The following is a 24,585-nucleotide window of genomic DNA, read 5'->3' on the forward strand; positions in this document are numbered from 1 at the left end:
CTTCCATAAAAAGCCCATTTACAGCTACTAAACAATTATCTCATTAAAAAACAAGATGAGCACACATCCATGCAATCACTCATTTACTCTACCCCGTATTTCAGAGGCATCTCGTAGTATTCGAGCTCCTCTTCCTCTGGACTTTTATGCAAATGCTTGAAGGTGGAAATGAGCACACACACATACTGTATTAACACTCTGGTTTGCATTGGGCATAAACAGATTCTTACAAAAGCAGTTGTTGCTAGAGAACAGCTTGTTATGCCGAATCTCTGACGGTGCCTGGCAATAAGTTAAAACTACCCATGGTCCCCTGAGTCTACATTTATTTACAAGCCGTCACATCACAACAACATACCCTTCAGCATGAAAACAAGCAACTCCTCTGATACACACTCTACCCACTCAAAGGGAAGTAAACAAGACTGTAACCTCTCTAGGAAGTTCAATTGGGGAAATGCAGCATTTTGTTTTTATTTAAGCTGCATACTGAAGTTAAATCTAAGTAACAGCAGACATAATTAGAGAGGATACTTTTAGAGGACAAAAGGGAAAGTGGGAGCAAATGGGCGCTAGATGGGTTTGCCATGGATTTGTGGCAGAGATAGACAGACACAAACAGACAGATACAGCAGACTGCGTGTCACCTCTGAGTGAAGAGAGAGCGAGGAAGTGGAGGAGGAAGAAGGGAGCAGAATGGTTTTCTTAGGGCAGCTCCGAGAGCCCGAGCTGGACAGTTGGTCCGCAACACTTCTGGCCTTGAGAGATGAGGGACAGGAACAGTAGATTCAGCAGAAGATGATATGAATGATGATGAAATGATGAGGTTTTGCTGAGAGTAAATATGCTACACACTAATGATAGTTGTAATTCACAGCAGGTTTATATATTTGAATGCTTTCCAAAGCATAAAACGATATTAAATTATGTCTAAAAAGATTTGCGTCAGCACAAATTTAGTAATCCAGCTGGTTATTAGAATTAGTGCGGGGTCCCACTTCACTTGCTCACACTACAAGCACCGTTAGCAATGCCTGAAATACGGGCACACACATCTCCATAAACATACCCCCGATAAACACATCAGCCACAAAGTGTATGTGGCAAAATAAAACACTTATAAATACAGTCCAATAGCTGTCAGCAAGAAAATTCCACAAGGAGAAATAAATCACCGGTGCTGTCATAAACCTTGGTGATATAAAGTTTAAAGACTAGTATTTTAAAAAGTTTTCCAATATAAAAAATGACCACTTGATATAAGAATGGCTTAAAAAGTTCTCTCCAAAACACTCTGTGTAAAGAAGTACTTAGGATTATCAAGATTATTTCCAGTCTTTACAAATGACTAAGCTAATTTACTCAGCAGCCAGAGACTTACTGTGCAGTGAGAGGACATTCAAGAACAGCAGTGAATTAAATCCATTTGAAGAGGAGGAGAGTTTGAAGCTTTAAATCAATGTCTGTGAGGTGAATGCTTAATCTAGTGACATGACAAAAGAAAAGACAACTTTCTAAGCATCAGCAGGAGAAAACTAGTGCTGGCACTTTACTGTGCAGACTCTCATTATTTGCATGAGAGGACAGTAAAGCAGGATGATGACTAGGCAGGCCAGCAGGCCACAGCTGGTCTCCTACTGAGGCTGGAGGAGTGGATGTAGCACTGGATCATATGTCACGGTAAACTAGATTTCAACACGCCAACGAGGTTTGGTTTGTTTGTGGCCAACAAGATAGCAGCTTAATTCTATCTGCTCCCACAGTTTGGCCTGCACTTTGAACTTTTCTATGACTCAAAGAAAGAGGGGGAAGGTAGACGTCATGGAAGGAGACCCATTCTGTTGCTGTTCTCTTCATCTGGTCTCAATTTTTTTTTTTTATACTGCTCCACTGATCGACAGGTGGCATTAATGAAACATGCAAAGTGGCAACGCACCAGCGAAAAGCAGATGAAAAAGACTCCAGATTGGAAAACATCGACATAAACAATTCAGATGTCCAATCAAAAAGAAGCCCAAACAATGTATTCATCTGTTCTGTTGGGCCCCTAAGATACAAACAAAGCTTTTTGGTGATGAAAAATGAACATCAATAGAGCTTTGCTTGTTCAGAAGAAATCCAAACAGGGAACCTTTGACTACTGCTTACAAAAGCTGACATCTATGTTTATTTATGAGCTAATCTTTTATGCAATCATTTTTCTTATCTGTCAGCATTTTATGACTGGGCATTGTGTCATTTTTACTTTCATCTGACTAACCTTATTCAGCACACACTTGTTCACACCTTCTTAAACAACAAATTCAAGGACTTCTCAACTTTCCAGGCCCATTTTGCTAATATTTAAGGACCCAACACAGTATAATTACTGTCCTTTTAACAGAGAATTTTTATAATGAGCTCACAGCTCAAAGCTCACTTTAAACAAGGAGAGAGAGGCTTGAATGTGTGAGGACTTAAATCACGCTGTGTGGGTGGTGGCAGGTGGTACGTAAAACAATGACTCAACTGCGGGAGACTGAAATGCAGACGGTGGAACGTAGCCTATTTCCTACAAAAATATAAATAGAACTTCATTTTTAGATTGGCACTTGCATATATAAATCCAAGCATTTCTATGTCTGTGTGGATAAACTTTCAAGGCTTCAAATCTACAAACTTTTAAGGATTTTGAGGACCTGTGGGAACCCTCTGCCAAGGTTTTAGAGTAAATAAAAAAACACCTGAAAACTACTCATAATTTGCTGACTGATTTGCTCGGGGCTTATTTTGGTCTCAGGATGTTTTGCAGAGTTTTGTGATTGTATAATGAGCTCCAAGCTACCTTCCCTTCCCCTTGCTTCTGGCCTGGAAAGGCAACACATTTTCATCTGTGGAGGGGGTGAATCTTTACTTAATGGGATGTGAAAGGAGTTGGAGAACTACCAGGCCAGCGTCACTAACCATACCTGCTCCCCTCTGTTGGGCAGCGTCTGACACTTGATCATTTCTTTGTAGCGAATGCTCAGCTGCTCCTGCTGCTGTGTGCGTCTCTGAGCCAGGACAGGAGAAGCAAGGAGGAGTGACCATGACGTTGGCACGCACGCACGCACGCACGCACACACAAACACACACACAAAAAAAGCTGCAAAACTAGTCTATTTGATCAAGAAGCTACAAAAAAAATCAGTTTGTTAACCACACAACAAGATAAATTGTGTTAATCCCTCTAAATTCCATTCAAAAGATCTGCACACTTTCTACAGAGAAGATAAGGCTCAGACTAGTACAGGTCAGCACAAAGTAGCTTCCCCAACTACCACACACCACAGGAACACATGGTTAGAAGGTCAGCCTAGTCATTAGTCTCTATGGGGACGAGGTCAGGGCATTTCCACTCTTTACCTTTCTCCATGCTGGGACAGGCGCAAGGTGCACTGGCTCATTCACAGGGGTTTGGGGCAGGGTAAGGGGCAAAAGCTGGTCCAGATTGGGCAGAGAGTCCCCCTTTGTGGTCAGACAGAGATGAGCGAGTGTGGCCAATAAGAGGACAGAATAACCATGCAAGGCATCATGAAACGAGGAGAGAGAAATACAGAAAGAAGGAAGTGAATCACGGGAGGATGGAGTCACAATGGCTGGCAAATATGTGTTCACAACTAATAAGGAAATGAAAGAGAGTCATAAGGAGATCATGCTGAGAGCTATGTGGTATTTATAATAGCACTTAGAGATATTAAACGGCAAATCGTGCATGCAGAATGTATATGAATAATAGATGGAAAGGGAGGAAATAACAAATGTGTGCATGAATTATCTTCAGCTGAGAAACTGCTCCACTGTTCAGCCTATATAAATCCTCTGAGCCTTCACCACAGATCTACAAGTTCTATAAGATAAGTTTAGTAATAGTATGATATAATCAGCTTTTTCATAGGTAGCTGATGACAATACACCATTAGAACCTTAAATATATATATATATATAAACATCAAATCAGAATCGGCTTTCCAAGACACACAGTAAAAAGACATTTTCTGAAACAGCAGCAGCTGAGAGTTGTCTTTCTCTTCATCAACAATACTGTCTAGTGTTCCCGTAGCCCATTCCTCCCACCCACACTCTCAGCGGCAAGCAAACCAAAGCTCTGCGAACCAATTCACCCGAGCCTCCAAAGCCCAGTCAGCACTGTGAGGCCAGCCTACGTGACCCGGGAACAATACCCAGCCTGACCAATATTAGCATTCTGGACCTCGGCTCATAAATACGGCGGCCTACAGCTCGTCGATCATGAGACTGGAGGTCCTGCCATACAGTGTCTAATCTATATGTTCACCAAGATATTCATGGTGAGAATAAACAAACCACAATGCAATAAGAACTTAAAGTCTGACCATCTATTCCTTATTGCTTAAACCTTTTTCAGTGGAAAGATTTTTTTGCTGCATGACTTCCTCTGTACCTGTCGTTTGAGTCCCGTAGGCTGTGGAGCGTTCTCCTCAAACTTGGCAAGCAGCTGGGTGGCCATGACTTTGACTTTGTTGTGGTTCCCCGTAGCAGAGGAGTCCATTTTTCTCTCAGCCAGGATGGCTGGGACAGACGGTCTGTCGTCACGACCACTCCTCAATACTTCCTCCTGTGAGAAAGTAGAAAAACAATAAAAGCTGTTTGCCTGCTGCTGTCAGTCTTGTGGGATTAATTACCCTGTTCTGGCCCAATAGGCTGCTCAAACAATAATCACAAACTCGACAACTGAGAAGCTTTGCTGTCAGAACTACTCACATCTTCAGACTGGCTGGTTTTCCTTCTCTTCCCCAAACCGTCCACATCCTTCTCTTTTTTGTCCTGTTGATGACAAGTCAAGAGTTATTTTCACTCCTGCTACAACAATGAGTGTAAGTGTAAAGAGGGATCAACGGTAACCAACAGGCAGACACTGACCTTCGGATTTCGCTTCCTGGATATTGCTATGCTCTGACCAAGTTTGCTGAGGAAGGATATCGGAGATTTGGTGCTGGAGATCAGCGCTGCCTTTTCCTCAGGACTCAAGTTGTGGTTGTCTGAGCAAAAATCCACAAAGAAAAACTTTAAATCCTCTCAGTATTATGGGTAATTATGTTCTCAAAGCATCTGTCAGAGGATGACACCTCTGTAATTACAGACGCCTCCCAAAACCAGGTAACAGAAGCAGCAGCTCTACTGCATTACCCATACTCACCTCCGGGTGGCACTGTGTCCTTAAACATCTCGTAGAACTGGCTGAGGTACATGACCATAGAGAGCTTGTCTGGCTCTACCACAGAAGACATCTCCTTGCCAGTCATGCAGGGCGAGATGCCAAATTCCCTCTCCGCCACGTCGAAACCCAACTGGTTGTTCTTCTCTTGGTCTCGCTCGTCCAGGGAATCAAAGTCTCTGAAGACAGAGGAGAGACCAAAAAAAAAAAAAAAAAATTGAGATGGGGTAGGAATGGTGTGGTAAATGTGATGACCAAGACAGGGAACAAATAGAAAGAGGTAACTATAAATCAATCAGCATTCATCTCAAAACATATTAAATTATTATTAAATATTAAACATACTAAATTAATAAACATATTAAATCTTTGCTGCTCCTGTTAATGTAACCCGAAAACACACATACTGAATACATATTCACTACTGAATTTGACAGATATTGACATCAAATTAGACTACGATTCTTTGGTATTATAAATGAATTAATGAGAATGAAAAATATGTTACTTTTGCATTATAATACTCCATTCTTATCTACTTTGTGTATTGTTATTGTAAGGTGATAACATTTAAATTGAGTCCCAGAACTGCATTACACCATATATAATGTGTTTGAATGTTGGTAGAAGTGCAGTAAGAGCCATTAAGATGTATTTTAGTTGCACTGAGATGTGATTTTTGGCCACTTGGAGGCAGCAGAAACAAGCTGTGAATACAACATTTACATGGTTTTACCCAGCTGACAAATTTGTATGCAAATAGCTGCATATTAACAAATCACAGTGCAACATTTTCATCCGTTATTCATTTAGAGTCATGTTTCTGGCCAGAGAAAATGGTGAAAAGGTTTTTTTCACAGCCTTTGTCAGTGTCCTCAAATGACATGTTTTGTCCACGGCCCAAAGATATCAAGTTCATTGAAATACAGGAGTTAAGAAACCTCAAAACGTTCACATTTAAGGAGCTAGAATCAGAGAATCTTGATATTATTTCCTTAAAAAAACTGAGTTATTGTTTATCAAATGAGTTGCCAAATAATTAAATAGTTGCCAACTAACTGATTAATTGTTGCTTCTCTGCACCTGACAATTTAAGTCAAATACTCACTTTCCTTTAAACTCTATTTTGCTCTTAACTCCAGAGGGAATTTCTAGATCTTTAGATGCTGAATGCTCTAAAGATGTTCACCAGCTAATTACTTTTGTCTGTTGTGGCTGGAAACAAAGCTTGGGGCAGTGAGAGTCAAACAAAACAATTGCAGAGCAGACTTAAAACGAAAACAATGAGCTGAAATATGGTTTGAAGCGCAATAGAAGCTGACAGAAACTGCAGAGTCAGAGCGGTAACTCTGTGGGTTTGTTACGAGCAAACTATATTACATTACACAGTCATTAAATCCATTATTAATATAAAATTATTGATTAGTGCAGCTTCAAATTTCGTTAATATAATCCAAATAACATGATAGGTGATCTCCTGATGCGCAACGCAATTTGAAATGAGACTTGCACAGTAACTCTGACATAGCAGATTCTTTATGATTATCCTCCACACCAAATCAATGAAGAACAAAACAAACAAACCAAATAGCTGTCATAGTTCGTGATGAATCAGCAAAAAAGAGGGGGGAAAATCTATATTTTCTGACCACAACCATCCTGCAAGCTTTGGATATTGTAGAAATTAACCGACACTCAGTCTACAATAACACTAATAAAGAAGCATTTCTGCACAACAGACTACTGTACATGTTGTGGAAAGCATTACCGTAAATGTCATTATACTGTAGCTGAAAATACCATTAAGACGAGTCATCAATACATCTCAACTGCACAAGGAGTCAATTTAAAAGCATTAGCACCAGAACATCACATCAGGCCCACTCACTCCCTCTTAACCATCCATCTCTTACATACGTACACGTGAATGTGGCTCTCCCCAAGGTATGTCCACTCAGCACGCTCCCTCCCCTCCTACCATCATCTGACCAATCAAAGGCAGCAGAGCACAACTGCTGCACCACTTGGTAAAGGTCAGGCAGGACACAGACACTAATAGCTTATTATGTTAATTGCCACGTTGCCTCCAGAGAGTAACAAACTACATTAGGCAATGCGGATGGAGACTGTGTGTTTATAGAGTGTGTAATGGTAAGAAAAGTGTTTGTGTGTGTGTGTGTGTGTGTGTGTGTGTGTGTGTGTGTGTGTGTGTGTGTGTGCGTGGGAGGGGAAGTCGGGATATGAGGAAGGACCCAAAGAGGCCATTATGACTGGTAGCTGTCACCTCATTTAAAGTGATGTACTACTCAAAACCAAGGTCCCAGCCAGACAATAAACATCATTTGCTACTAACAAATGCACATAAACACAGCGGGCTAGTTATTCCAGGCATCCCAAACGTTTTAACCCTTTAACTCTAACCACAAAGAGATAACCTTGGCAAAATGAGTTTGCAAATGTTTTCTTGCAAAACAACTTGTGATGTATGTTCTGCGTGTATTATTTTCAGCTACTCACATCAGGTCTGGTCTGTATCGATCAATGAGGGCGCACAGGGCCAGACCGCTCTTCCAAGACATCGTAAGGTCCGTTACGTTAACGTTCCTGTATCCCTCGGTTTGCCTCTGGCACCAGTTCAGCAGCTTACTGGATCGAGCTATGGATTCTGGTGCAGCAGGAAAAGAAAATTAAAGGCTTGATGGTAAAAAGCAGCAGGTTGAACAGAACGTGGATTCAGCTCGGAAAGAAATATAAACTGTTTCTGGGCAGAACTACACATCTCTTGCTGGGCAATCTCATGGCCTTGGTCAGGCAAGGCTGAGCATAGGATCGTAAAGTTTTGTCATCCATGGCGTCATCATCCATGTTAGTACATGTTTTAACCAGCCAATGAGAAAGTATTATGAACTGTGAGAACATTTTTAAAGGAGGAAAATGATGCAAATTAGAGGTTAGGAGAGGATGCAGAACTCACGGGAAACCTTTAAAACAGCTTCAACAGACATTATAAGTTGAATAAAACTAGGGAGCTCAAATGCAAGTATTATACCGAGTTAGTGCATGCAAAAAAATATTCCGAGGCTGCAATCAGTCCATTAACAAGGTCTTTCATAACACCATTCATTTTTCAGTATTCATTCATGAGTATACAGCAGGTAGACTTCCAAACTGTTAAAACTATTAGGAAGCCCTGAAAAGCAACACCATGCATTTGGTCTTTGTGTTACCTTGCAACTGCTTGTCAAGCAGGCAATTGTCTAGAGTGAAAATAGTTCATTATTACATTTCAGCAACAGTGATTGCAGCAAAAATCCTACACTGATCAATCAGCACATCAAAGAGTGTTTGCTTTTCCAGTACTCAGTTTACAGTCTCCTTTTGAAGCACATAAAAGATACAAACCATTCCTGCCCAACTTGGGTGTCGACGAGTTGATCACATTCTCAATTTCAATGCGCATTTCCCTGGTCTCCCCTGTGTCACAGAGGTGCCTCACCTGCAACACACACATAATTATTACATATCTGTAATTCTAGAGATGTTTTGATATCATTTCTTCCTTCCCAATACAGAGTCCAATACTTAAAATTGCATGGCAGCCGATACCGAGAACCAATTAGATACCACTGCATTGAAAAAAAATCTAACTACTATGAACTGCTAATCCTGTACAGATGTTAAATGATTGCTATCATTGAAGTATGGCATGGCTTTATAAAAGTTGCTGGTGCTGACATTGGAAACACTACTTGTAGTGCCACCTCTTGAAACAAGAGCCTACACGTCGTATTTTACTGGTGGGAGTTTCCAGTGTAAATTATTGCCAACTGGCTGACATTTTTGCCAACGGTGAGTAGGCTACAGTGTTAGAGCAGCCAAGAAGAACTGATTTCTGTGAAAACTGCTATTTCATCCAGATTGGAAACAAATTTAAAGTTTATTGATAAATTATGCGGTATCAGATCACTGCATAGCCTAGCAAATTTGCTGATACCTGATCCAGCATTTTAAGCTGTATTGGAGGTATTCACGATACTGGAATCGGTATCGGAACAACTCAAACATGCTGCCTATAAAAGATGGCAGCTAGATGTGCTGGCTCTCAGACTCACCTGGCTGGGCTTGAGGAAGTTAAGGCTGATGTTGGGGTAGCGTGTGGTTGGATCCACGCTGTACTGACTGAAGTTCTTACTGACATTTTCCGGTGTGGTTTGGGGTAGTAGACGGTATATACTCTCCCTAAAGCAAAGACAAAGATATTCACATGCACAATATAAGCTGAGTCTTAAGGCCTTTACACACAAGAGGGTGTTTTCTTTTCATGCGATAAATCCTTTAAAACCTGGAGCAACGCTACTTTTCTTGTGCTGCTTTTAGATGCCTTTCACAAGTATTTAAACATTTGGACCCTGAGCAAATTGGTGTGATTTCTTTCAAAAACATGGGGAAAAAAAGGCTATTTGGTAAGAAATGTTCCACAAACTGCAAGAAATTAGTAAATTTAGAATATTATTTCTGAAAAAGTCAGGGGAAAATGTTTGGGGGAAAAGATAAAAGCTATACTAGTCATTATATTTATTTCAATTACCAAACTTACATATTTAAATTTAGATTACAGAATTATATTTTTAAGCACTTTTTCCAAGTCTTGTTTGCCTTTTTTCCTCTCATTTTTACTAATTTAGATAATTTTCTCATTCCTTTTCCTAATTCTTATTTTGCAGGGGTCATTTCTTTTTTTGTTGCTCTTGCCTTCTCATTTTTTCAAAAGAAACCATGCCGATTTGCTCAGGTTTCAAAAGAGTACATCAATACAGCTTGTCAAACTGTTGTTTTTATCATGCGCACTGTAACAGATAACGCAAATATTAAGTGGTGAAAAGTAGACATTTTTTTCACAGCAAGATTAATGTTTGTGCGTGTTCCACTATGGCAGACCTGTTGCAACTGTCGCATAGTTGCATTGCTGCCGGTATGAATAGCTTTAATGCAGGAGACCATTTTACATTTTCTCATTTATTCGTCACAGCCCCAGTGTGTAAAGGCCTTTATGGTTGGAGGGGAATATAGGGAGAAACTACTGCAACAGATTATGAAAACAACACATTAACATTGTTGAAAAGCACAGAGTAACTGCAGAACAGAGAAGTCACATTCCAATCAGTTTGTACAAGAACCTCTTATCCCATTACCACTAGCAGAGGCGGTACTGAAGCTTGCAATCACATACAGGCACATTTCCTAGTAAAGCACTTACAGATAAAAGGGTGTGATTGAAGAGAGAGAAAGTGTGTGTGTGTGTGTGTGTGTGTGTGTGTGTGTGTGTGTGTGTGTGTGTGTTTGCGTGTGTTCATGTGTGTGTGTGTGTGTGTGTGTGTTCACGCGTGTGACAGAATGTAAGTACAAGAGCACATTGAGTCTCTGTATTTCAGTATTTCAACACCCTCACCTCTCAGCCAGAACCTCAAGAGGCGTTTTTCCCTGAGCCCAGCTCTTCACCATCCAGCCTGAGTCCATGGCTGCCAGGAAACCTCGGGCGATGCCAGTGCCCATGGGCCAGAAGGGCTGGAGACGACAGTGAACACCACATTCAATAACCAAATATGGCCACAGAAGAGCAAAATATATAGAAAACCAAAACTGTGAAACTGTGACACAAGATAAAAAAGAACATTTTCAAGTGTAGAACAGTTAAACGTAGTCTCATGGAAAGCGTTAAAAACTCTGCCGTCTCACTCACCTCCAACAAGCTGTCGCCCACCAGCGCCACCAGCAGCTTGTGGCCATTGCGTTGGCGCACCATGGCAGCGTTCTCTGATGCATACATGCAGGTGAAATCAAACATGGCTACGTCGGGCTGGCCATAGTGATTGATGGCAAAGTCCAGCGTGGGCAGCTGGTGGTTGGTGGAGAAATCTGCAGCCTCACGGGCGTAAGACAGCAGGGCAGCCTGGTCCACGTTAGCCCTGGAGAGTAGCATCTCTGTGTCTGCGTAGTCCTACAGGACAGGTAAGAGAGATTCGAAATGGCATTTAGATGAAGGCTACTAAAAGCAGAGATGTCCAGAAAAATGTGATGAAACAGTTAGAAGTTTCATAATCTGCCATTCAGGAAGCAGCACATCTTCAAACTAAAACTCATCATGATGCAAGACACACACTTTACTACACATTAGCATTGCTACCCAAAACCTGACACAGTCCATATCTCTAAAAAGTCTGCCAGCTCAACCAAACTTGGTTGCATATTTTTGATCACAATACCAGCACAATAAAGACACTGAAAACACTCATTAAAAAGTATACTATGCAGCAAAAGTGAAAGTTAAAGCTAATTCCAGATACACAATTGTTGGCGATTCACTTCGCAATATTTATGTTTTCATCTGAGCTGTGTCTCTTGGATTGCTGTTGCTTACGGTCTAGCACCTCTTCGCCACCTTTTTTTTAAAAGCCCTGGCATCACCTGAGGGCTGTGGGGTTATACACCCATTAACGTCCCAACGCAGAAAATAAGAAAATAGAGGCAGAGGGCAGAGTCTCTGCAGAAAAATACATCACCACACACTTCTAGTGGGTCAGACATGATGATTGAGAGATTACTTCTGTTTAAGTGTATACATTGTTTTTAATAGTATATCTTTAACATCAGGTGTCAAACACAAAGGTGTGTGATCACATGTTATTATTTAGATACCCAGATTCAAATGTGTGTTAATAGCTGAAGAAAAACACTGACACTGACATTGCCCTCAGAAGTTATTCAGACTACATGAAATATTCAGCTGTTTGGGAAGGGGAAATAAACCCTCACAAGATAACTGACACTGAAAAGGGGAGTGTAATAAATTTTCGTGACAGGGATATGTGACATTCGGCAACAGTGACGTTGCGTAAATTGAGGAACAATCTGAAGTTGACAGCCCCTTCAAGACTTGACTGCACTACAAAGAGGTCCAAGCACTTGCAGTGGAATGAACTGTGCAGTTCACAAGTTGCTCCAACATGTAGCATCAAATCACTGCATGCTTTCAAAGTGACATGTTTTCACAGAGGGCGGTGAGAGGCACATTCTTCCATCTTCAGGCTCCCTGGCTGTGCTATGCCAGGCTGGTGGTGGTCGGTGAAGGGAAGGGCAGGGTAGTGGAAGATATGAATGAGGGTTGTTTTCTGATTCAGTGCTGCCTTGAACTGTGCAGACCCACCGCTCTCATGCCATCGCTTCCACCCTTCCTTTATTCCTTTCCAAGGGGCCGGACAGAGTCAATGCCAATGCTATAAAAGGATCTCTGACTTTAAGGGAACTCCCAGAAGTTACTAAACCATTAAATTATGACTTTTCATTAACACATGCCTTCATACTCCAAATCCCCTCTGGCTTAGTTTATACCAAAACCTCATTAATGTCATCAGCTCAGTATGAGAACACACACAGCACTGCACTCACATCTAAGATTATCTGAAGAATGATGACTGTGACTGTGTTTGTAAAAGCAAGACTTTTAAGGTGATTTAAAATCCTAAAAGCCACCACACTAACACAACACACCTTCAGTTAAATTTGTACATGAAGACAGACATGTAAAAAGGTCTTTCCTGTTTCCTGTGGAAAGTGGCCAGGAAGAGGAAACTACCGTGCACAGTGAGGACACAAACACTCAGTGAGTGTGCTTGAGTTGGCAGTTTGTTCCTGAACACTGTTGGCTTGGTTAGACCATTAGGCTGATACTGGCCATGAGGAGAGAGAGAATAAAAGACTGAGAGAATGAAAGAGAGTGAGACAAAAATAAAAGAGAGGAACAGACTTCTGATTTTGTCAGCCTGTGGGTGCATATAGCCTTTATATCTTCTACAGAGAGACAGAATGAGATGCAACATTTCTCTCTTAAACACACAAACACAACACACCGAGCTTAGATCTGGATTTTGATCACTCACATTCAAAATGACTCCTTTCTCCAGCAGGCTCTGTTTCTTGGCAGTCATCACAAAGTAGTGTGTGTCATCCTTGTAGTAGACGATGTTTTCCAGGTCAATACCTAGAGAGCCCAAGAGAAGAGATGTATTGTTATATAGCAAACACAATTGTTTTCCTTATTGGCTGTCATGTCATCATTAGAGGAGCAATTATTCGACTCAGAGCACGTAACCAAAGCCCCGGGGACATTGTCATGTCAGCAATAAACTGTGACAGGCTTGGCATTGGACCTAATTGTAACCATTTTAATTGGATGAGCTGAAAAAAGCAGACATGTGTTCCAAATACAGGATTATTTCCCCAATTTACCTTTATTCCTTTATTTCCAGTGCTTCCAAGTATTAGAATACTTTTTAATGCAGTATCTACACTGTGAAATCTGACAAATTGATTTCGCAACGAAAAATCTAGGAAACTGATTGTCTTGAAAAAAAGTAAATATACTTATTATCTTAATTTATGTTTACTTTATATCTAATTGTCCATCCATCTATTTTCTTCCGTTTATCCGGGGCTGGGGCTGAGGCCTGGTAACTGTTAAGTTCAGTTAAAATTAGGTTATATTTACTCAATTCTGTAAAGGTGTTGCAACTTAAAAATGACAAGTTTAATTAAATCAAGTTTTAGTATCTTCAGTAAAGCAAGTTTACTGTGCTATATATCTGTAATCTGCTGCAAACTAATCAATCATATTTGTATTTTCTTAAACATGTTAACAGAACAGACCTCATAGTTGTCCTAACGTCATCATTGCCAAAATCCTCTTTGTCATGATCAACTTATCTCTAACCTGGTTTGCTGTATTTGTTAACACTTAGAAAGAACAATGTCATTTCACTAAAGACATCTTAATTACAAGTAAACTTAACACTTAAATATAAAGTAAACAATTAAGAGTTATATTTACTTTCTTTTTTTAAGACAATCAGTTTCCAAGATTATTTCAAGTAAGATTAACTTTCCAGATTTTACAGTGTTGGGGTGTTACATCTAGAAAACAACATAAGTCCCTAAAGCCATGCAATAAATCAAACTGTGACAGACCTGTTGCTTCTCTGAGGTCTTGGAAGAACTTCTGGTTGAAGATGAAGGCCACCCCGCTGATCTCTTCAACTTTTGCCTCTGCTGTCGTATTCCTGTTGATGAAGTTTGCAGTGATGGCGATGGCGAGCTTGCCCCGGAACTCCTTACGCCGAAACCCTGCAGAAAATTACACGAGGAAGGAAGCCGCCCTCAAGGTCAGGAATCAGGGGCACAGACTTGAACTGTGACACCATGAATCCAAAAACAAAGAGCTAAACCCAACGATTCATGTTTGCTTTTACATCAAACTGCACCCTGTATGCTATAAATGCGACCAGATGTTCTGCATCATGACAACGTAAACAGATTTTTAGTTTTTCAAGCCGTGTGATTGCAGTTCATGGTTATCCCGGGGGGAGCCCCCTGCTTCCCTTCATTGATACTGCAGTCAGTAGTACAGAGAGGGGTCATGGCACTCTACTCCACAGGGGTTCCCGTTGCCAGTGTGGCTGTGTGTGAGGCCCCAGCACTCATAGAGGAAACAGACAGCCAATTCAACAATTCCTATTCTGCTCTTCTGGGAGAGCCGTCAGAAATTCTCTTTGGATGTAGCAGCCAGACACAAACAAACACACACACACACAGATGTGGACAAATGCTCATTCATACGTGAGGAGAGGAGTGAGGTCAGGCAGCGCACCACAGCTGTACACAAGTGAGATCATAATCGTTCTGACTAACCTCCAAGCTGGTTTAGCAAAACAAATAGTGTTGTTTGTGCTTTACCTTGTTTAGTCAAGGAAAAAATGGCATTGCTAATGCACTTCTCCCAGTCAGTGCATGCAGACTTGCCTGGTAGTGTGTTTCTCCTTCCATCTGCTCCAATGATGACATCAAACTCCAGCTCGTTGACAGGGTGCGTCCTGGGGTGGACCTCAGCCCTCCAGCCTATCCCTGAGAAAACACAGCGTGTGTAATCAGACAGAAATGCTTTCACAGAGCCAGCTTAGAGTCTCTGACAGACGAAACACATGTTCTGTTTCCATTCATTTTTCTTTGGCTTTTCTTCAAGCAGTTTGACTCACTTTCAGTCTCTTGATCTTCTGGAGGCTCAATAAGACTCTTGAACTCTACGTTGACATGGATCTCAATGCCCAGCAGGAGAGCCACTTTGAGCAGCATTAATTGAAGCTGACGAATACCTACAACACAATACAGAGAAGAAAATAGCATCTGAATGAGCTACAGATTCCACAAGTGCATCTTCCATGTACTTATGACACAATCACTTCCGACAAGCAAATATGTCCTATGAGCACAGGAGAGCAAAACACGTCCAGTGTACTCACTGATATGATCAATAGCACCAGCACAGAACTTTCCATAGAACTTCTTGGCCCCGAGGCCCCTGAGGTCCTGGATGGTGAAGGGCCAGAGGTGCAGCACGTTGTTCCTGGAGAAGGCATCTCTCTTCTCCAGCAGCACCACTTTGGCTCCCAGGAAAGCCAACTCGATGGCTGTGCGTAAGCCGCATGGTCCCGCACCAATGATGAGACACTAAATACAGAGTGACACAGATGTTACAGATGAGATATAAGAAACAACATACACATGGATAACCAAAGTTAGGACACAGCTCATCCTTTGTCACAGGCTGAAAACATAAGTAATGATAAGAGACTATAACATAATATAACATAACATTAGCTCACATTAAAAAATCTGCCAAATAATATGAGGTAAGTAATGAGATGGAACACATGAAGAGAATAAAAAAAATCTGTGAAGGCAATAAACGTCAAGGTACAGTAAGTTAAGATCACCTAGGTACGATAAGTCAAGTCGAAGTACACTCATTCCTTTTTTTCTGAGCTTGCAACATTTTCATCTATGACATTTTTTAGCCAAGTTACATTATTTTAGAGTGAGCTCTAAGCTAAATCCAGACGTCATACATGACGTTGGTCAACTTAAGTGAACTACCATTTGTAAATCACAGTCTCTCAATTCAACACATTAACTTTCCAAAAACAATAATAAAGTCCCTTTATCAGCCTGAGCCCTTATTTTGGGGTCACTGCTAACCGCAGGAGGTAACAAATCAGATTTGTGAACTTAAGTGAACTCAACAGAAATAAAAATATGTCCCTGCAGTGTCCTTTCACTTAAAGCAATCAAACACCGGTCTGGCTGGCGAACATGAGCATCACATTACATGATTCCTTAACATCGAGGATCAAATTTGAGCTCTTACTGAACTGAAGCAACCGAGAAGCAAAACAGCCCTTCAATGAAGCCTACAGTTTGCAGTGATCCACGCTTACCTTTGAGTTGGCACAGACACGACCCTTCTTGTACTCCTTCTGGCAAGCTCTCTTGTCTAACTTTGCCCAGAGTGCTTTGGCCTTCCAGTAGTTGAGTTTGGACTTGAGCTTGTGATAGAAGATCCTGTACTCGCCAGGCTTGACTTCCAGGTGGTCACACAGCTCCTGGAAGGCCTTGAGTGTGCCCTTACACGTGGTCCCCTGGACGAAGTTGTCAAACAGGACATGGGACTTGTTCACCCCATCTCCTCCAGTTGCACTGGCGCCTCCATCCCCCATAGTCCACTCACACAGGGCTGTGAGGGCCCTTCACCCCCAGGCAGGGGTCTCTGGGTCCAGCCCCAGCTCTTGACACTCTCTCTGGTGGAGGGCTCTAACTCCCAGCCTCAGGCATCTTCATTCTGTTCGCAAGACAGACCGACATAAAACTCAGTGAAGATAATGCAAAAAAGCAAACTTCTAAGATTTCCAGTTTTCTAATGATTAAATGATATCAACACTATTTGTTCCAACATCGACAGAGACTTAAATTAAATGCAAGGAACAGAGCTGAGAGTGTCTTTTTTGGCAGGCTCTTAATGAATGGGCCCCTATCTTTCCTAACTAGACAATCACACGCATGATGGCTGGTAGGACAAGCGATCAAAGCTCAACTGAGAATAAAGACCTGGTCATTTAAGGTCTCAGTCATTCTTCTGCAGGAATATGACCTCAAACAACCTCTTATCTGTCGAGGAATGAGGCTGCTGGACACAGGAACGGCACTGAACCAACACAAAGCCAAACAGGAAACACTCGGTGAACAAGTGTGTAAGACATGTCTGTGTGGCACCACTAACTCCAGACAGACTCCAGACACAGGAAATAGCCAGTTCATCCCACAAACACTAAAAAACAAAACAAAATCCTGGTCATTCAAGAAAAGGATTGGGCCATAGAGCAGTGTCTCAAGAAGCCAGAAATGCTGGTTTGCTACGGCTCCCTGTGCAAATACTGAGAGTTGGTCTTTTGCCGGTGGTTTACCTGCTATAACTTGCAGTGGTGCTACTTTATGTGTTTGACGCTTTCCCCCTCAGGGTGATCAATCATGTTGTATGGTTTCTTCGCTCAGCTGTCATGACGGGAATGTCTTGATAAGCCCTCTGACTTTCACTCTGACTGTATTTAGCAGCACAAGCCGCCTTTAAAGGGTAAGTATTACTTAATATTAGTGTGAGTATAAAAAGAAGATAATGGATAAGAGATCGATGAAAGAAATGCCGAAAGCACTAGGACAAAAGTGGCAATGATGACCAGAAAAGAAGGTTCTGGTTTGCATTAGCTCCCCAAGGCAATGGCAAAACTTGCTTTGCTTGTGAGAGGTTCACAGCTGCTCAGCAATTATGACACACAACTAACTAGCGTAAATTAGATAAAGAACACAAATCAGCAAATGAACAGTTTGACATTTTGGCAAACATGTACACATTCTTTTATCGTAATATAGCTTAGCTTAGTATAAAAGCATGAAACAGTATCTCTTAGGTTCACAAATTAATATGTTATCATATCAGTTTTTGTAAAGACTACAAAAAAAACATGACATATTCATTTGTGAGCTTTAGAGGTGTTGTTGGGGTAGGTGTTTCCCTGTTTCCAGTCTTTACCATGGATGTATAAAGAAAGCTGGATACAGCATTGGAGATGGGGCCCTGTTCCTTTCTGTTGAATTGCTTAATGGGGCTTAATTAAGCCAGAAAAATTCAACTTCTTGGATATAATATCACTTGGATCTTCAACATCACAGAGCAAACCCAGCTAGCAAGTTTTGGTTCTAAAAATATTCTGAGAATGGTACAATGAAACCAATGCATTGTTTTAATAACATTTTCAGCTGTAAGTTTTCTTTTAATTCCCAGAAAGTTAGGTTAACATTCTCTATAAGCATCAAGAAACGTTGAAAATGTTTGCATTTTTGTTGTTGTTGTTGTTTTGGTTTTTATTAACATATCACATTACATTGCATTTTCATTTTAAAAAAAAGTCTCTAATCTCAGTTCTCAGTAACACTTTCTGAATGTTGCTTTTAAAATGTTCTAAACTAAAACTACAAAAAAAACTACATTTAGTTTAAAATGTTTCCTTTATAGCTTGTAGGTAATGCTAGCCAATGTTGTGGGAATGTTTCCTGCTAGCTGGGAACGAACCAGAGACTTTGCCAACTGAGAGGCTAAGATTGGTATCAATCTTCTCATCTAACCCTTTGCAGAAAAGTAAATGTGTGTCTCCCAAAATGTCAAACTACCCCTTTAAGAGTGCACAGTGTGTGTGAGGGAAATAACACTAGACTTGCATCAGCTAATGTTAAGTGAAAATGCAGATCAAGACACTGAGGTTTAATATTTATGTTTGGGATCTAATGTTTTCACAATCACCAATCAGGTGAAGACGGGACGAACCGAAATCCCGATGAACACACATGAATATATTCACTGTCAGCCACTTTCTCTGTGAACGCTTGAGCTTTGCACTCCACTGTGCAAGATGCCGAGCTAGTTCATGAAGACCAGTGTAGTCCGGTCCGGTCCCAGTGGCAACACATGATGAAAGGGAGGCAGGTACAGAGGTCAGCTGGCCTCCTTTTCACACCCTGCCAACTCCTCACTGTAGTGAAAACAGGGGGCTGTGGGTTTGGCTCTGCCTCAGTCAGTCAGGATCAGGACTGACCACTGCAGTGCCAGCACGGACAGAAAGGGCCTCTTACAAGCATTTAGGTAAAATGCTACATCATTTCCTCTATGAGCGAACACCAGAGTGTTTTTTTCATTTTTACCAAACACCATACATTCTCTGAAATGGCCACTGATACTCCTGATCAGATCTTTTTTATTACTATGTAATAGCTTTTAATATATATATATTTAAAGGAATAAAGAAGTAAGAACATAACATATAATTAAGGGACTGCTTGTTGGGGGAGAGGTGGGGCAAAAAGGAGGAGGCATGTCAAATGGTCAAATGATTTTTAAGTACTGGAGAGGGAATTCTGTTTTTTTATTTTGGCTTATGGGAGGGGCATACAACTTTAAATGGATGTAGTTTGTATTTATTTTACAACCAATTTTTGAAGAAAACATGCCTTCCAAACCCACAGGAATTCTTTTTTTCTTTGGCGGGTTTGAAAAGCATGTTTTCTTAAAAGAAATTATCAAAAATTATACATGGCCAGAAACTGTAAAAACTGAAATTGTTGAATTTTCAAATTTCCAATGGCCCTTAAACACATCATGTGCTATCATACAGGGTTGTGAAACAAAATTTCATGACTTTTACAAAACTTTTAGGGTATATTTGGTTTTCCAAAAACTTTCCAGGTCTGGAAATTGCTGTTTGCAAATTCTTTGACTTTTCTATGTTTTTCATGACCGTACAAACTCTGGAACATGCATGGCTTGACAAGAACTTCAAAATGTGTAAAAAATAAATTGCATGTGCAGCAGTTGTGGTCTGTATCACAGCACCAACACTAATAATTCCAACACAATAGGGATCCTCTGATTGATTGGGTGTCATCAAAACAGCCAATGTTTATTACAAATGACTGCATTGATTGTCCTTAATTCTCTAGTCAATAATAGTGACTGCGAAAATAGGCAGGGCAAATACATAAACGTCACTCAAATAGTCATCAGGCATCAGCCTGCTCCTGTTTATTTCCACATGGACTCGAGATGCTGCTGTGAGCTGAGCAGACTATTCAGTTCACTATAATTCAGTCAGGCTTGCAGACACACACACAAAGATACACACATTCACACACAGACACACAGCCAGAGACACACAAGCAAGCAGGGACAGAGCTCTGCATGTGATCATAAGGGGCCGAGAGGGAGAATTGCTGCTGACCGGCACAGAGAAATGTGCTCCTAGTGTGAACGGCCGGGCGACTGCTGAAGGGCAGCTGTGCAACAATTAAGATATCGTTGCACTTCCGCGTCCAGTGTGAACCCAGCATTACACTCTGCTCTTTGACCCCGCTGATGTTTTTCAAAAGGATGTTTTTTAGAAGACAAGAAAAGAGATCGTAATTTACCAGCACTGAGCCTGCTTCATGAGGCAGGGTAGAAAAATGCAGGTCATCTTAAACTCCTCGTTCAAAGCCTCAAAAATCCATAGCTAAAAAAACAAGACACATCAAACAGAACAGGAACTTGGGAGGATGGTTTCAGAGGGGCTATATATCACTTAATGGTGAAATCAAATCTTTTTTGCGAGACCCAGCTTTAGTCTCGTTATGCTACTTCCCCTGTTCATAGCAGAAACTGAAGTGATTCCTTCTGTGAGCTTTTCATTTTACTGTAAAGACACACAGTTTATGGCAACGCAAAAGGCAAGTTTGGGGGATGAGAGGATACCTTTATGACAAACATCTGAGAAAGCCAGCAGTAAACATTTAACACAGTTTGAGCTCTTTGAAGGAAATGCAACTACTGACTTACATGCTGTGTCACAGTGCGTGCGTGTGTGTGTGATGTCAAAAGATGTGCAGCTCATGCAGACCTGCTGTGACATGCTACACCCTGACTCAGCTTAATGTCAACAATAAACCTGGCCTATAATTTGAATAATAGTAGCCTCCTGCAGAGACACATTATGCTCACTCAACAGTAAATGGCTCACCATGTGTTTCTGTTAGGCGGAGAATGGTGACAGATTATCACATCGATATGCCTGGCCAGAGCAGCAGCAAAAATAGTATCAAGTGAGGGGGGGAGGTGTTTGTGAAACGAGCAACTATTTCCTGTGTCCTTCGACAAGTCTAAAATTCCAACAAAATGGTTTTAAGTGGGTAATAAAAAGAAGGAAAAAAAACCAAAGCAGCTTTGGCTCAGCGCACACTCAAAATCTCCTGACATCTGGATGATCTGCAGCCAGGATTTCACGCATTCACAGAATTCACACAAGAATTTACACACACAGCATCCTTCCCACCCCACCCCCCAGTATGCGCACACACACACGCACACACAGCATGCCTTTGCTTTTTACTGGCTGCATTACATCATCCTCTAATCTAAAAATAGAGCCAGAGATTAGGCCACTAGGCTACACATTTGACAGCACTGCATTTATGCACTGTTATCACTGTCGCTACCAGCAGTAATAAATAACAGGATAGTATATTGTAAATGTTAATCACAACTGGTAGTATGTTTTGCTTTTTTGTTTTTTGCTAGTTTGTTCACTGTAGGAAATTTTTTAAAAAAAAACAACCTGGAATGCCACATTATTCCAGTTTTATTCTCCCTGACTAATTTCATTTTCATTAGAGGATCAAAACCACAGGCTTAAAAAAATACACATAAAAGCAACAGAAATTAGACAATAATATTTTATCCAAAAACATATTTTCTCTGTCACTATAACAAAGAACAGGAAGTTTGGTGTTGCGCTCTCTTATTGCTGTCATGGTCAGCAGGGCTGCACCTATCAATAATTTTTTCTCAATTATTCTAACTTCTTTTTTAAATTAATCAGTTAACCTAATGACTATACTTTGGGGTTATTATAAAGATACATTTTTATTATACAATTATGATTAAATTACAATTAATTGTTACATTAAAATTAATGTATGCCAAAACATGTCCCACTAATATCTAAATAATTGTAATTATCGGAGCTAAATGGCATATCTTAAAATTAGTCAAATTTCCATTTTATTGCTGTATTATGATATTAATAACAAATAATACTGTAACAGACCCTATTTGTCATGATACATCAGATCAGAAATATAATGGACCTCAAATTTTAAAAGAACTGCTCATCTGCCATAGCTGCACTGAGGAATAAGTGTGTCTGCATCAATGTTTATCCTCAAATAGCATTTTGTCCCTTGTCAGTGTCCTACTCAGGGATGAGCTATGCTCAGAGGACACCCTGGAGATGAAAGTGATATCTCCTCCTCTCATCCATCAGGATATTTGGCAGAGAGTAGGAGGGTCTGCAGGATGCAATGTGATCTTGCTCCTCGATCAGAGGATGCCTTCACAATAATGGATGAACAAGCACAGCATTAAGCCAAGTCCATCAAACTGCACCTTATTTACCAGTTCCAAAAACCTGCAATAACAGCTAAATCTGACTGTTTTATGTCTCTGCTTATATATCCATGTTTGTCTTAAGACAACTGCTGTTTTGTCTTTGTTCTCGGCAGTTAATGATCACCTTAAGATCCCGGTTGTACTCATTATGATAAGTCACTGGAGATGGCTGCATTATAGTTTGACTATGATGCTAATTACAGAGAAATGCAGCAGCAGGTGTGGTCTATTCAGGGACTGCCTGCAGGCTGTAAATACATCATACTGCCAACAAAAATGGAGCAGTTAACTCTTTACTGTCCATTATTTGTTCGTTGTTATGTGCAGAATATTTAGGTTAGGAACTCAGAGAAGTTCACAACCATTATCCTGTAGCTTAAGAAGTACGAAAAACTTTGTTTTTGTACCTATCAAGCAAAATAAATTTAGTTTGTTAGTGGTATTTACCTTTAGCATTAGTGGTATTTACCTCTGAATAGAGCCAGGCTAACTGTTTCCCCCTGCTTTCAGTCTGTAACCTAAGCTAGCCATGTCCTGGCTGTAACTTCATATTTAACATACAGCAGTTAGATGGGTATCAATCTTCTCGTCCAACTCTTAGACAGAAAGCAAACTGCTGCTTTAAAATTCAGTCAGAACAGAATTCATACGAGTTCAAGCAATTACATGTTACACTGAAACAGTCAGTCAGTTAGTTAAGTCACTTGACAAGGATTTAATTTAAAACTATTTTGGCGATTGTTGAATTTTTTAAGTCGTGTATTAAGCAAAAACGCCATGGTATAATTCTCAATACCATCAAAAAAATACAGCCCAAGTTATCTTCTTTAACAAAATAACAGATGAATCATCACAGCACCTGTTTCTCTGTCCTTTCTTGTACTTTTTCATAGATCACTTTAAACACTACAGCTATCTATCATCATGCTACATGTCCATTTTATATGCAATCATTAATTCTAAAATTAAAAAGCAAACTTTCAAATGTTAGGAATAATTGGGTAACAAAATTATGATGTAAAGTCTGAACCATACACAGCAATCCCAAAGTGTGTGTGTGTGTCCCTGTGTAGAGCTGTGCATAATAACTAAGGTGTAAGTAAGATGCACAAAACCAACTCCGTTCATAAAATTGGGCTGTTTTCCTATGCACTTAAAAGAATAAGCCTGTCATTTCTTCCAAGTGCATTCTTTCATCATATATCACAAGAACCGAAGCTCTGTCAGGGACGCTCATCATGACTGCACTTCCCTGTAAACCGCCGCTGTAAACAAAAGAAGGGAATTCAATGCCTCGGGTCAAACGCCGCAAGCTAAGTCTGAAAGATATTATTCAGATTTAAGTCTACAAACTGCTGTGTAGAAAGTGTAAAAACCAGAAGATCAAAAACTGGTAGAAACATTATTACATGAAATTTCAATCATAACGGATCTTCACTCCAAACATTATTACTGCATGCCAAAAGAACGATAATACACATGACGCTCAAGTCAGTGAGGTGAATGAATAGCTGTGTATCGTCCTTTGATATCTGTTATTGACCAGATATATTCATTATGCCCCTATGCAAACCACTAATTCTGCTTTTCGTATACACAGAAGCAGCTGACAGGAGCGCAGACAGTTGTGTCTCTAATTCACAAAGCCTCAGAGCTCACAAACATTTGTTGACTGAAACGCAACTCGCTTCTGGCAGAGGCCATCTCCAAACCATCTGGCTTTTGAATCACTTCTGCTTCTTACAGTCCGACTGCGCTGTGCAGCTGAGCACTTCATTTTTAGCTCCCACAGCCAATGCAGATTTTCACCGACTCCAGCAAACAGATCAGCCTCTGAGCCGATAAACATATGAATTCCATGTTGTTGTCTCTTAAGCGCTGAGCAGACTGACACATTAATACTCAGCGCAGTGGAAAAACATCATGTTCAGTCAAATTCATCACGTCTGCAAAGCTCTGA

At 40.6% G+C, this 24,585-nt stretch overlaps 1 protein-coding gene across 21 annotated transcripts in view; it reads right to left on the reverse strand.

Annotated features, from left to right (window-relative positions):
- The window catches only part of mical3a (microtubule associated monooxygenase, calponin and LIM domain containing 3a), a 106,891-nt gene that overhangs the window by 39,765 nt on the left and 42,541 nt on the right, over positions 1–24,585 (reverse strand). For 15 of the 21 annotated variants that reach the window (XM_042495761.1, XM_042495755.1, XM_042495768.1 and 12 more), the window contains 19 exons: positions 16,540–16,940; positions 15,565–15,772; positions 15,301–15,417; positions 15,068–15,169; positions 14,237–14,392; positions 13,153–13,253; positions 10,956–11,213; positions 10,665–10,780; positions 9,328–9,454; positions 8,618–8,711; positions 8,443–8,472; positions 7,733–7,880; positions 5,198–5,394; positions 4,921–5,039; positions 4,762–4,824; positions 4,442–4,615; positions 3,385–3,486; positions 648–758; positions 93–155 (listed from right to left, as the gene is read on the reverse strand). In XM_042495761.1, coding sequence (XP_042351695.1) covers positions 93–155; positions 648–758; positions 3,385–3,486; positions 4,442–4,615; positions 4,762–4,824; positions 4,921–5,039; positions 5,198–5,394; positions 7,733–7,880; positions 8,443–8,472; positions 8,618–8,711; positions 9,328–9,454; positions 10,665–10,780; positions 10,956–11,213; positions 13,153–13,253; positions 14,237–14,392; positions 15,068–15,169; positions 15,301–15,417; positions 15,565–15,772; positions 16,540–16,818 — 2,565 coding nt within the window. In that variant the 5' untranslated portion in view covers positions 16,819–16,940. The remainder of the gene's footprint in view (positions 1–92; positions 156–647; positions 759–3,384; positions 3,487–4,441; positions 4,616–4,761; positions 4,825–4,920; positions 5,040–5,197; positions 5,395–7,732; positions 7,881–8,442; positions 8,473–8,617; positions 8,712–9,327; positions 9,455–10,664; positions 10,781–10,955; positions 11,214–13,152; positions 13,254–14,236; positions 14,393–15,067; positions 15,170–15,300; positions 15,418–15,564; positions 15,773–16,539; positions 16,941–24,585) is intronic. The other 6 variants (XM_042495772.1, XM_042495771.1, XM_042495773.1 and 3 more) reach the window with 4 other exon arrangements.

Source organism: Plectropomus leopardus, chromosome 11 (genome assembly GCF_008729295.1).
Source record: "Plectropomus leopardus isolate mb chromosome 11, YSFRI_Pleo_2.0, whole genome shotgun sequence".
Taxonomy (NCBI): Eukaryota; Metazoa; Chordata; class Actinopteri; order Perciformes; family Serranidae; genus Plectropomus; species Plectropomus leopardus.